The sequence below is a fragment of the Varanus komodoensis genome, unplaced genomic scaffold (assembly GCF_004798865.1).
Source record: "Varanus komodoensis strain SLA01 unplaced genomic scaffold, ASM479886v1 scaffold26, whole genome shotgun sequence".
Taxonomy (NCBI): Eukaryota; Metazoa; Chordata; class Lepidosauria; order Squamata; family Varanidae; genus Varanus; species Varanus komodoensis.
Window position 1 is genome coordinate 1,026,972 of NW_025335684.1, and position 13,528 is coordinate 1,040,499.

Sequence of the window (13,528 nt, forward strand, 5' to 3'; positions counted from 1 at the left end):
GGGGCAGGTGGGGGCGAGAGTGGCCCAGAGCTGCCTGCGAAGCATCGGGGCCGAGCGGGGCCTTGGACCCGATTGCCCAGCCGCACGGCTCGGCCTGCCCAGGAGCTGACGCCCCCGGGGCCCGTTTGTGTCGGCAGCAACGTCACCAAGGAGGGGAAGAACGTGAAGAAGTGCTGCAAGGGCTTTTGCATAGACATCCTGAAGAAACTCTCCAAGGCCATCGGGTTCACCTACGACCTGCACCTGGTCACCAACGGGAAGCACGGCAAGAAGGTCAACAACGAGTGGAACGGGATGATCGGAGAGGCAAGTGGCGCTGGGCGGCGGAGCTCCCACCTGGCCCTGGGATTCCCCCGGGGCCGGGACCCCGCAGCCACCGCGGGTGAGCTCACGTTTCGCTGCTTTCCCCCCCGCCCCGCCTGTGCTTCGCACCCAGGTGGTCAAGAAGCAAGCGGTCATGGCCGTGGGCTCCCTCACCATCAACGGGGAGCGCTCCGAGGTGGTGGATTTTTCCGTGCCCTTCGTGGAAACGGGGATTAGCGTCATGGTATCTCGGAGCAACGGGACCGTTTCTCCATCGGCTTTTTTAGGTAAGTCGCTGCCTTTCGTTCTCATCTTTCGATAGACAGGTTAACTTGGCTTTTTTCTGTGCATATACTTTTGACAAGGCTTCACAGTTTTTTAAAAAGCTGCACCGTATATCTAGCTGTTCCGTGACACATTTCTGACAGTTTTTAAATTGCACATTTAAAAGTTTGGACAGCAGCTGTACCTGCCTCAAGCAATGCTGAAGGGGAGGGCTGGCGTTTGCAGGGAGAGCTGGAAACCGCGGGGCCGGGCATCCTTCCCTGTGAGAGGCCGAGCTCCCTCGGAGCGGTTTTGGGATGCCCTGTCCAGCAAGCGGGAAGCTGCTGGTGGCGTCCTCTTGCGAGAGGCCGAGAATCAGGCAACGGCTGTGCAAAGCAGCCTTCCGCCAACGCTCTCTCCCGATGCACAGAAAAGGCACTTCCTTGCATCGCAGCTGGAACATCTTGGTTTCTGAATATTCTTGCACCTCGCTTCTCTCTCGCAAGGGCCTGTGGCCGGAGGTGCCGCGTCAGAGCAGCGTCACATGAGGGAGCCAGAGTGCAAAGTCCCCAAACAAGCAGCGCAAGTCCCCGCGGGGTGCGATTCCCATGCTGCACAGCCGGACAGCGATCCCACGTCACGGCCACCCCACGCCCCCGCCCCCTCGCTGGGCCCGCCCCCTTTTGCAGCCGCCCATTTTGGCACTTCCGAACTTTTGTGCAATGCCCCCCCTTTCCGAAACCTTGTGATGGCTCTCCTAAGGATTTGTGACGGGCAGGGAGAGCTTTCAGCAGAGCACGAAGCTCGAAATAGTAACTAAAACAAGCCGGCACGTGGGGTGCTTGTGCCCCCCCCACCTTTGCCCTGCCCAGTTTGCACTTTGGCAGACAGAGCTCCCCAAAACTTCTCTGTAATGGAAGCCGGCTTCCACTCGAAGGAGGCTCCGCGCCTCTGCTGTGGGAGAAAGGTGCCGTTTGTCACACTGGCAGGTGTCGTCTTGAAACCGACTGCTTTCAGCTGCGCTCACTGTCTTTCCATCGCTGTTAGTGGCGTCTTTGCAGCGCCCAGTGGTGGCAACAAACGAGCTTGCCAAGCTTGACTCCACAGTGGCTCTCCCTGCAGAATCCCTGGGTCACAGGATCCCGGCGGGCAGATCTTTCTCCACTCCCTTCTGTCCTCACTCCCGGGATCCTGGTTCCCACAGCCACCCGCTTTTCCTGAACCCGGGGGGAGCTGGGTGTTCCTTTTCTCCGAGGAGGGACAGAGCAGCGTTCTCCCTCCATGCCGGATCTGGAACTAGGTCACCAGCAAGCACTGCTGAGATGCTTTGGTGGCCACAGGGGCTGTCGAAGAATGGGGGAAAAGGAGGGGACCGGCATTTTCCCTCTGTGGGGTTTGCTTCCTCAGAAGAGGTCCTGGATGGCTCTGGCACGAGTAAGATTTCAGGAGAAGCCGCTTTGTGCGCTGCGCTCCGGCTTCGGGAAAGGAGAGCCGGCCTCTTTTCCGCGAGCTGCCAGTGGCGCGGAGACGTCTTTGCCCTGCCTGTGCATTAAACCCCAGTAGCCAAGCATATACCACAACCCCGAGGATTCAGCGCCGATCCGAGCAGCCGTCAGACACATCAATGCAGCTTCCTCTTGGAATAAGCTTCAGAGGGGCAGCCGGACTCGCTCTTACTGCGTGGCCCCCTCCAAAAAGAGCGCCCCCAAGCAGGGACTGGCTTCTGTGCCAAAAGCAGCTCCCCAGGGCACATGGGTCTCTTCCGCTCCTCTCTGCCCCACCCAGCTGGTGAAGCTCTCTGGGCAGATTGGCCGCCGCTCTGCCGGTGCCCCCTGGGACCCTCCCCGGCCCGGACGCGGGGCTGGCACCCCCGGGGCGGCTCTCCCCCTCCTCAGCCGCGCTCGTCTCTCCCCGCAGAGCCCTTCAGCGCCTCGGTCTGGGTGATGATGTTCGTGATGCTGCTGATCGTGTCGGCCATCGCGGTCTTCGTGTTCGAGTACTTCAGCCCCGTGGGCTACAACCGGAACCTGGCGCAAGGGAAAGGTACGGCCTCGCTGAGAGCGCGCCGCGGACGTGGCCCGAGGGGCACTCGATGCGGCCGGCTGCCTCCTTGCGCGAGTGGGGCGCCAGTGTGGCGCCGTGGGCACCGCCTTTGGTGCGGGGGGCTGGGGGCAGGGGGTCCTGGAGAGCAGTGGGGGCTGTCTCTTGCTGCCCCCGTGGCTTTCGCAAGCGGGACTTCTAGAAGTGCGTGCTTCATCAGTGCCGCAAGAGGGGCTCGCCTCTGGCGCCTTGCAGGAACGTAAATGCCACTGGCGCTCAGCGCAGGGCACAGGACTCTCCACGGCGTCTGCCTGGGAGAGCGGCATGGCTTGGGAGCCCCTCTGAGTGAAATAGCAGGGGCTGAAGTCTTGCCTGTGCGCTTCCCACGGGGGCACCTGGGGGGAGCCAGGTCCTGAGCAAAGTGGGTCTCTGGCCAGCCCCCTCTCAAGGCGCCATCTTAAAGTGGGTGACCAGCTGGTGACCCGGGAAGGAGATGCTGCGACGCCATCTCCTGTGGGTGTTGGCTTGTGCCGCGTTTTTATATCCGGTTTTGTAGCCCCCCGGCTCCCTGGATGGTTTGCACCGCACAAACCTACAACATAAAACTTCGTAAATAAAACAATGCCAGCCGCAGTCTCAGTCAATAATAAAGTTCAGGTAACGCCCCCTGCAGAGCTGGATCCCCGGGTCATAGTTTAACAACAGGTCGGAGGAAGCTCGAACGTGGCAGTTCCTCTTGCGTGAGCAGAGGCGCTTTTGTTTCCTGCGTGGGGTCTTTAGCACGGAAGGGTCCCACCAGTGCAGGGAAGCGGCCGGGGGGAGCGGGCAGGCCGAGGGGGTAACTGCCATGGCCTTGCCCATGGGATGGGAGAGGCATTTCAGTCCCCCCCCGCCCGTGTATGCATGCTTATGCAGTGGGGCAGACCGAGGCAAACCTGGGGACCCCCCCATGAAATGGGGCACGGCCGTGTGGCCACCTGGGATGAACTGTGGCTGCGGGAGCAAGCAGAGAAGGGCCTTGTGGATGGTGCGTGTCCCTCCGCGCGGGGGCAGCCCAGGGGGTGACGGCCGCCGCTCTGTCCCCCGTGCACGCAGATCCCCACGGACCGTCCTTCACCGTCGGGAAGGCCGTGTGGCTGCTCTGGGGCCTCGTGTTCAACAACTCCGTGCCAGTGCAGAACCCGAAGGGCACCACCAGCAAGATCATGGTGTCTGTCTGGGCCTTCTTCGCCGTCATCTTCCTCGCCAGCTACACGGCCAACCTCGCTGCCTTCATGATCCAGGAGGAGTTCGTGGACCAGGTGACGGGTCTGAGCGACAAGAAGGTGAGCCTCCTCGGGCCCCTTGTCTGGGGGTGTCAAGAGGGACGGCGGGAGGAACCGGGGCGCATGGGTGGAGCGTGGCCTTGCCTGCGCTGACGCCTCCCGCGTCTGCTCAGAGGAGGCCGGGCTGGGGGCTCGGGTGGCGCTGCCTCTCCGCCTCAGGTCCGAGGGGCGTGACCCCCGGCCAAGCCGGGGCTGGCTGCAGGCTGCGCCCTCCGGCTCTGCCCCAAGCCGCCCGGGCAGAGGAGCCTGCAAGCCAGCCGTCCCGCAGATGCTGCCTGGAGGCGATGGGAGCTGTAGTCCAAGGCAGCTGAGCATCCCAGGCGCCGGGGAGCAGCGGCCAGCAACAAGGGGCCATGCTCAGCCGGGGTCAGGATGGGTGCCCTGCTGGGCCTCCCCTGCATTTGCTGGAAAGCAGTGCCGTTCCCTCTGGGAGGAAGGCTCTGCTGTGGAATCTTTCCCCTCCAAAACGGCCTGCGCCACGGTTGCCGTCTCACGAGGGCCATCACCGTGGGGCAGGGCACAGTGTGCGGTGGGTCCTCGGTGGGCCGTCGCTCCCTCCCCCCGCTTCCAGGCAGCCCTCAGTTAATGGGCCGAAGGCCCGCCGTGGCGTCTGGCTGCATTCTTTACTGGGACCAACCCGCGGGGAAAGATCCGGAGCTGTGGCTCACATGCCCTTCCTTCTTGCCCTCCGCTTCCAGTTCCAGCAGCCCTACGCCTACTCGCCTCCGTTTCGGTTTGGCACGGTCCCAAATGGGAGCACGGAGAGGAATATCCGGAACAACTACAAGGAGATGCACGCCTACATGGTGAAGTACAACCAGAAGGGCGTGGAGGATGCGCTGGTCAGCCTGAAGACTGGGTAGGTGGGGCCCTCCTCCTCCCCCCCCCGCCACGGCGCCCATCCCCTGCTTTGCCGTCCGGGCTGCGGGTCCGCAGGGGTGTGCGACGACCGGGCGGGTTTGGCCTGTGTGCATGGGGGCGCTGGCACGTGGGTTTCTTGCCCCCTGGAAGTGGGGATGCTTTTTCTTGGAAGGGGGGAATCAGCGGAAGGCAGAAAGAGGGCTCCGGCCTGCAGGGAAGCCAAATCCCCCCGGGGATCGCCGGGGCACCAGCGGCCCTTCCCCGCGCCTGAGCTCCGTCCCTCGGATAGCACGGCGGTTTCTCACTGTCGATGCCGCTCTGCCCGCCGCCGCTTCCCTTCCGAGCTGATTTCCCAGGGTGGCCTCCCCAGGTGTCGCCTCCGCTTCCCGTGATGGACGCCATCTGCAGCAGATGCCGCTAATCACATGCCTTGTGTGGTAGCTCCGTGATCAATATCTGGCAACCGCTACGCATGCCGAAGGGTTGGGGGTTTGGCCCCAGGGAGCCGAAGGAACGGCGGAGAGGCGGGCGGAAGCCACTCTCAGCCCGGCACGGCTGCTGAGCCTCGATGGGAACTTCTGCCAGATGTCCTCTCTTTTCCAAGCCGGCCTGGCAAAGAAAAGTCCCAGGTCCCAGCTGCTGGAATAGCCGGCGAGCGGACGGAGAGGGGTGCCGGGAAAGGAGCTGCAGGACCAGTGCCCTCTCTCTCTGAGCCTGAAAAACGGCAGAAGACAGCTCGGTGCCCCCACTCAGCCCGCTTGGGGTCTGGGGTGGTTCCCCTTTTGGGATGGTGCTCAAAACAGGGTTTAGAAATCAGCAGCTATAAATGTTGGAAGCGACCATGGAAAGCGACGGCAAGTTGATCCCCGGGAAAATAGTTCTTCAGTGGAAGTGCCCCTTTCGGTGGGAGAGGCTGTGATGTGGGGACGCGGCAGGTTTCCACAGGGGGTGGGCTGGGGGCTCCCTCATGGAGGCCAGCCGGATGCTTTTCGGAGAAGGGCCGGCAGCCTGTGGCCCTCCAGATGTTCATGGGACCCCCTGGCCCAGCTGAGCTGGGGAGGGGATCCAGGGGGAGGGTAGCGCGGCGTTACTTGCTGGCGAAGGTGAGTTCCGTGCCCACCGCTTTGCGCTTTATCTGCTGTCAGAGGTATTATTAAGTGTCTGATGACTGAAGCAGAAAGATGAGGGCGCATGAAACTGCCGGCGTGCCCTGTCTTTTGAGTTATGGATGCTGGCGCTAAAAAATGGTCTGTGGGTGGGTGGGTGGATTGGGGATGGGGGGGCGCAGGGGCGAAGCACTCATAAAACTGTTTTACTGCCATTGCATCCCATTCTCCGACAAGAATAGGCCTTTAATTCCACATCCACAATCCCCACATTATTTTCCCGGAGCTGTTGCAGCTGGGAAAAACAAGAAACAGCCGTGCAGGTTCCCTGAGGCTCAAGCCCCCAGCGTCCAAAGCGTCACACAGTTAAATTCATGTGCTGGACGAGTCCTTGGGTACATTAAAAATGACTAAGTTGGGAGCAGGGCTGATGAGAAGTATGAATGGTGAGGCAGCCGAGACCTTCTCCCCCTCGCCTCCTCACTGATGATCGATGAAACTGAGGCACGGAGTGTCCTCGACCGACAGAAGACAATCCTTCATTGCGTGGCCTTTAATTAGCTAATAGAATCCGAGCCCCGAGATCGCAGTAGCTGGAGCGGACTGAAAACCGGGCTCGGCGCTCTCTGACCCGATGCCCTTCAGATAGTCCGGGCTGAAACTTCCACCAAGCTCAGCCCGGCAGTCTTTAAACTCTGTATAATGTTTCTGGCACAAAGCGCCGTGCGTGTTGAGGGATGCTTGTTTATGGGGCACAGCAGGGACATGGGGAATCCGCAGGAGAGGGCCGTCTGTCCCGGCAGTCTTGGAGAGAGGCGGAACTCTCCGAGCCGGGCCGTCGTGTTTTCTTCCTCTTGCTGGCCCCCAGTGTCACCCGGACGGGAAAAGGCAAGCTGTCCAAAGGTGCCCCATGGAGGCACCGGGGGGGGGGGGGGGGCGGGGTCAGGCAGGGGGGCCTTTTGGGGATGGGGTGGGAGGGAGGCCTGCTGCCAGTGTGAAACGTGGCCATCACGCTCCGAGTGTCAAACAGCACCAGTGGCTTTGCAAAGACACCGCTCGAACGTGACCACGCAGCGGCTCCGGGCTGGAATTGGAGCTGGGCAGAAGTATCTCTGAAGGGCTTCGGTGAAAGCTTGCCTAGGACAGCTCTTCTCCTGGCCCTCTCCTCTAGACAAAGGCCACTCTGCAGCCACCAAAGACCACCCAAAAATGACACCGATGTGTTAAATTGGTTAGCTCCACTTTCTGGGAGAACCGGCTCTGCTGCATTCTGAAGGTCCCAGAACCTCGAATGACATTGATCCGGGCTGATGGATGCGTTTATCTGATTTGCACCCCATCTTTCTGCCACAAAATGGTGCCCAGGGTAGCTTACAGGCCCAGTGAAAAGGGAGGAAGAGAAACCAGTGGCTCTTTTTTAAAATGCAAGGAAAACGCAACTGCTGCAGAATAAAAACCGCATTGCAGCTGCATTTTGAGTCTGGAGGCCTTCTTTGTCAAGTGGTCCTGGGCTGACGGGGAGCAGCGTGGCCCGGGAGCAACCCTGAGAGGGTCCCCCTCCAGCTGCCTCCAGCAGGGCCTCTTCCGAAGACCTTGGGGACCCGGCAGGCTCGCTGGGCAAAGGCAGCTTTGGGCCGCCTGGTCCAAAGCAGGAGGGGGCTTGGCCGGAGTGAGCTGGTCATCACCAGCTCTTCGGATGCTGCCTGCCAGCCGTTGAAGCTGCAGCAACAGGGCAGGGAAGCCCCTCCGCCGCAGGAAGTCCCAGGGACCTGTGGCCGGACGGAGAGTCAGTCGCAGCAGTCTGCAGGGGCCGATGCCTGGCCGGGACCGAGCAAGCGCCCGCCGTCCTGCCTGCCTGCAGCTCTGTTCTCCCGGCTGCAGGGGTGCCTCAAATCGGCGGCGGCGGCGGCCCCTCAACTTGCACGGCATCCCAAAGAGGCGCCCGGAACGGCGGGGTGGCCTCGTGCGCCAGAGCGATTTGTTCCCGCTTGCTCTCTCAACACGTCTTTTTATAAAGAGAGTTAAGTGACGTGGCCCCGCCGGGGAAATCTGATTTTCCCGTGCGGTGATGGATGGCTGCACGCAGCTCAGGCAGCCGCGGTGGAGGCTGAAGTGGCTGCGGGCAGCAGGGACGCCATCCTGCCCCGTGCCACGACGCCGGTGCTGGCTGGACCGGATCCAGCCCCCCTGGAGGGCCGGCTGCGGGCCAAGGGCCACGTGCCCCCGTTCTGAGAAAGCAAGGAACGTGCCTACCTTGTTAAAGGGTTGCTGGGGGAGCAGGGGCAGCCCCCCCCCCCGGGCTGGGCTTCCCACGCGCCATGTCCTCTTGGAAGGGGTCCTCCCGCTTCTGTCCCGATGGGAATAGTGGTTTGGGGTTCTTCTTGGGGTTGGTGCCAGCAAGATCCTCGCAGGGGGAAAGGGCTAAGTCCTTCTCCGCCCCCTGGAGGACCCCCCCCCATCACGCTCACCCTCCTCCCACAGTGACGCTGACACTGACGCACCCTCTGCCCATGAATGGCTTTCCATCTGAGCCCCCCAGCAGTACGTAGCGGGGGATCTTCCCCCTTTCCAGGGCTCACCCTTGTCCTCTCCCCGGTCTTATCCGAAGGCCTGTGTAGCCCCGCAGACAGCTTGGTTGGGAAGGAGCCACTGCCTGGAGCCCACCCCTCTGGCCGCATGGGGGGGTGGACGCGGCCCTGGATCTGCCTGGGAGGGTCCCCTCGCTTGGGGGATTGGGTCTCTCTGTGGACTGCGCGAAACTTTCCTCCGTGGCTCTTGCTTTTGGGAGTAAAAATAGCAATTGCTTTTGTGACAGCATGTGGGAGACTCCGAAATGCGAGAGAGAGAGAGTGGGGGGGGGGGGGAGAGGGGGCACACGCACTGGGTGAGCCAGGAATGGCTGGCATTTGAGATCTGTCATGAGCCGTGTTTGATCGCTGTTACCTGCGAACGTAATTGTTTGGGGCCGAGATGCCACCCTGCTGAGTAACAAATACAAAATGGTCTCCCAGGAGCTCGGCCGAGTTTTCCTTTGTAATCTTTGAATGGCCGTTTTTAAAGCCTTCTCCCCTCCGCACCCCGTCACTGAGTGCCTTTGCATTTTATTTCACATCAGGGGAAGCTTTCCTTGGACGCGGGGGACGATCATCTGCAGGCGGCAGGATGAGGACGATGGGGGAGGACGGGGTTAGCCAAGAGGGGTGGGAGCCCCCTTTCTTCGCACGGCGACGAGGTGATGGGCTCTTTGGTGGTGGCCCCACTGCTGCCGGGCCCGCTCTGGTGGCAGCCGCAGGGTTGTCCTCCCAGCCCCAGTCTCAGGCACTTAAAGCCCGTCGCGTTTGCTCAGCAGCTCAGGCCCTGCGTCGCGGCACCGGCTCTCACGACTGCAGTGCGTTTTGTCGCGCGGCTCCTCCGCTCTCTTCTGCGCTTTATGGCGTGCTGGATGCTGGTGCTTTATTGTGATCTTGTATTTTTATTGCATTATCGTTCTGTTAGTATTACTTTTTAAATTGCACTGTGCAGAGAAATCCATTTCATGAAGCATTTAACAATGCAATACATAAATACGCAGCCAGACGGATCTGCTTGCGACGCCGTCAGGCCATTAAGTGGCTGCGGGGAGCGTGGGCCGAGAGGCACTTATCAGATAATGCATGGTGAGGAGGAAGTGGCCGGCGAGGAGCGCTCCTTCCTCTCCGGGAAAACTTGGAAAGGGATCGTTTGATGAAACGAGCAGGAGATTCAGGCAGAATGGCCTCCCCCTTCTCGCCATGATCCACAGTCTGGTGTCAGGTGGCAGAGCGACAGCCATCCGTCCAGGTGGGCTAAAAGGGGCCGAGATAGACTCATGGGGGGGAAGTCGCGTAGTGGCCCCCAGGGAGGGGGGCTGTACACCCCCCCAGGTTTCAGGGGCCTGGGCACGGGGGGGAGGGCATTGAGAAGTCAACGTCGGAGTTTTCTTTCTAAGATTGCTTGAGTACAGCGCGATCCAAAGGCCAGGTCAAGCTAGCTGGCTGCGTATCCCAAACGGTTCTGTCACAGATTCATGGAAGAGCTGGGTTGGACGGGGCGAGAAGGCCTTCGGGTCCAGCCCCCGCCTGGGGGAGGATGCCAAGTCCCGGAGCCGTCCCGCCCGGGGGGCTGCCCAGTTCTTCTGGAATGGGCCGTTTTGGGGAGCCCACGGCCTCTCCCGGCAGCTGGCTCCGCTGCTGCATCGCTGTGACGGTCAGGCAGTTTCTCCCAGTGTCCAGCCTGCAGTTGATGCTCATTTTACCGTGTCCTGCGCTCGGAGGAGTGAGAAGAAGTCCCCTCCGTGAACGCCTGTGAGGTACTTGAGTGCCGCCATTTACCCTCATACTCCCTTCTCACAGCTCAACGTGCCCGGCGCTCTCAGTCTCTTGTCATGGGGCTTCGTTTCCGGACCCCGGATCATCTTTGCCGCCCCCTTTCCAGTTCTCCTGCATCTTTTAAAACCTGGGCCCTCAGAACCGAGCACAGTGGTCCAGGGGAGGTTCGGCCAGTGCAGAGTGAAGGGGAGCGAGTGCCTCTCTTGTGTTGCTTCTATTTATGCATCCCAAAGTAGCATCTGCCCTTCTGGCAGGCCAGCTTGTATTTAGTTCGTTGCCTGCAACATCTCCAAGGCCTTTTTCTTTCCGTGCTGTCGAGCCAAGTATCCCCCATCTTGTATCGATGCATGTGGTTTTCTTTCAAGGAATCTGTTAGATACGAGCAGGAGTTACCTTCCTTTTCCCTGTCTTAATACCAAGGCCAATAGCACAGACCCTGACTGGCAGCCTCGGCTCTCCGGGGGCGTTTGGCAAGGGTCTTTCTTCCCAGCTCCGACTGGGAATCCTGCTTGGGATTTTCCATATGCCAGGCAGGCATGCTCTGACTGGCAGTGGCCCATCCTTAAATTTACGGGGGCTTTCTAAAGATGATTTCGCCTGCCTCAGCCTTGGCTGTCAGGAAGGGCTTTATCAGCTCGAGAGCGGCTTTGTGTGTGGGGGCGGCAGCGGGGGGGGGGGGGGTGGGACAGGCAGCAGCGGAAGCGCCTTTTATTGCTAACAATCTCCTCCTCCTTTTGTAACAAGGACCTGCTCTGAATGCTTTTTTAAACGTTTCCCCGTCCCTCCATCCATCTCTCCTGCTCTCGAGATGTAGAAGAGACGAGGGCAGAGAAGCATGAACCTTGAAGGAAGATCTCGGAGTCTCTTTTAAAAACAAATCCTTTATGTAGTTCCCTCGCTTGCATGGCCTTGGAAAGGGCTTGCTGTGGTTCGCCAGAGAATTAATTTCCACCTCTCCTTTTATAATTCCCCGGTGCTTTCATGGGAGTTTATTTGTTCCTCTTTGCCAGGAGTAGTCTTATGGCAAGAAAAGCCCCCGCCAGGAAGTCTGGCTGGGTCTTATTCCAGTATCAGGACAGCTGGGTGGAATCCAGGGACGGAGCTGGTGTGCTGTGCCTAGGAGATGCTGGGCAAGAGCTGAGTCTCGGCCCTCCGCGGGCCTAGGGGGTGGCTTTGGACCCCCCCCCCCCCAGCTGGACCTACTTCAAGGGTTGCCCCCAGGCTGAGAGGGCCGGGCAGAACCGCGGGTGCAAGACACTCAGTCCACGGAGGAACCGCCTTACGGACTGAATTGGGAAGGCGGGCAGAATGAGCTCCCCACTGATTTAATTTGGTCAGTAAAACACCCCCTTTTATTTCAGGAAGCTGGATGCCTTCATCTATGACGCTGCGGTGCTGAACTACAAGGCCGGGCGGGACGAGGGCTGCAAGCTGGTGACCATTGGCAGCGGGTACATCTTCGCCACGACAGGTTATGGGATCGCCCTCCAGAAGGGATCGCCTTGGAAGAGGGCGATCGACCTGGCGCTCCTGCAGTTTGTTGGCGACGGTGAGTCAGAGGGACGTGCTCCTTCTTCCGGGGTCTTGCAGAAACCGTTCTTCCCGCTCCTGTTGTCGCTGGGACCGAGGGCTTTCGCTCGTCTCCTCTTGCACAGAGCTGCCTGGGCAGGATGCCACACATTCATTTATAAAACGGCTTTAACCAGTTTGTATTTCTGTGTTTGCAGTTTGGGGAAAAAACGGTGCTGTGCCGCATTCTCTGTTCGGTGAGCTATACAAACTTCCCACGCAGCTTGGCTATCTGGCGGTGCAGAAATAAATGCTGCCTTCCATTCCTCTCCATGCGCCTCGCTCTCTGGGGTGCGGAGGGGCCCGAGTCCATTGCTCAAGAACTTCCTGGGCATCTTCCAGCTTTCTCGGTTGAGTTTCTGGCCTCTCCCATGGAAGACAGTTCTGGCCTAGACCTTGCACAGCGTTTAATCTCGCGTCCAGCCAGCTTCCTACATGAAACACACTAGAAGTGCGTTCAGGTGCTGTCGTTACAGTGGAGGCGAGCAACTGTCGCCCAGCCTGGGGCACACTCCCCAGCCCGCAAGTTGCGCCGATCCCCCGGGGGTGCTGGGCATCTCACTGGCAGCCTGGTCTGCAAAGACCCATTATGAGCAAAGCCCCAAACAGTTTGGGGGCGAGCGCCCTGAAGGACTGCTTTCTCCAGCACCAGCCGGCCTGTGCTCCGAGCTCACCATCAGTCGTTCAGCCGGAGCTGGCGAGGCAAAGACATGGCCTCCTTAGGACGGCTTTGCCCCTCTGGAAGGAGCGTCTGGCAGGGGCTCACCAGGGCTCCCGCTCTTTGCTGGCCGTTTCCCAGTTTCTGGACTCAAGCTTTACTTCACAGGCACTGTTTGTGCTGAACGTTACTGCGCTGTGATTGTCTTGGTCTTGCTCCCCGAAAGGCAACCTAAACTTTGGGTCTTGAGCACGGCTGTTGAGGACGAGGTGCTTTCGACGGCATCCCTTCATGGAGCTGCCAGGAGTCAAGGGCAGCTCAGCGGCTCAGAACCACCCAACACAAGCAGCGCCAGCCTTTTCTTTCAATTCCATGGTGTAACCTTTGCAGAAGGTCACACTCGCACCTCTGTCCTTTCCCCGGGTCCTCTCTGGCTTTCTGTTGAAGCCAGATAGCGCTTCCCCAAGCAGGAAAGCCGCGGAGAAAGCCAGGAGGATGGGAAAGGGAGGTGGTGGAGGCGGAGGAAAGACCGTCTCCTGCAAGGCCCGGGAGAGAATAAAACGCAGCGTCTTGCTCGGCTGTCCACCGAGCCTTGAAGAGCGGGCTATAGATAGCTGTTAGCTCAGGAGCCGCTTTGATAGCGATTCCTCGCTCGTGTCTTTCCAAGGAGAGCCTGATTTTGAAGCCAGTCGCTTTTGTACCCTGACGGCCTCCACGCATCGTGTGTGCGCAGGAGGCAGAGTCGCCGACGGTCACTTCTGGGCTCCTCGGGTCAGTGCGTGTGTTTCTAATAATGCTCTTCGTTCCTGGGATCACATCATTGGCGTCGTATCTAGGTCAAGTTCTTAATTTATCAGTTGTGTGCAGGGGCGGTGGGGGCAGCATCCGAGAGCATCCCGAGTCAGGCCGGCAGCGTGCTGAAGGAGGCTGCCGTTGGGGGCGTTCCCCCCACTCTGTATGCCTGTGGCCTTCGCTGAAGCCGAGCGTTTTGCACGGGGCGTCGGAGGGATGTGTCTTTGCGGTGCACTGCAGTGATTCAGTTCCTGAAAAAAATTC

The 13,528-nt window shown here is 60.1% G+C and overlaps 1 protein-coding gene across 1 annotated transcript in view; it reads left to right on the forward strand.

The window, feature by feature from the left end:
- The window catches only part of GRIN2A (glutamate ionotropic receptor NMDA type subunit 2A), a 79,016-nt gene that overhangs the window by 58,120 nt on the left and 7,368 nt on the right, over positions 1-13,528 (forward strand). Inside the window, exons 5-10 of the mRNA XM_044433479.1 lie at positions 138-306; positions 437-590; positions 2,485-2,610; positions 3,703-3,932; positions 4,631-4,791; positions 11,607-11,794. Of these exons, the coding sequence (XP_044289414.1) occupies positions 138-306; positions 437-590; positions 2,485-2,610; positions 3,703-3,932; positions 4,631-4,791; positions 11,607-11,794 (1,028 nt within the window). The remainder of the gene's footprint in view (positions 1-137; positions 307-436; positions 591-2,484; positions 2,611-3,702; positions 3,933-4,630; positions 4,792-11,606; positions 11,795-13,528) is intronic.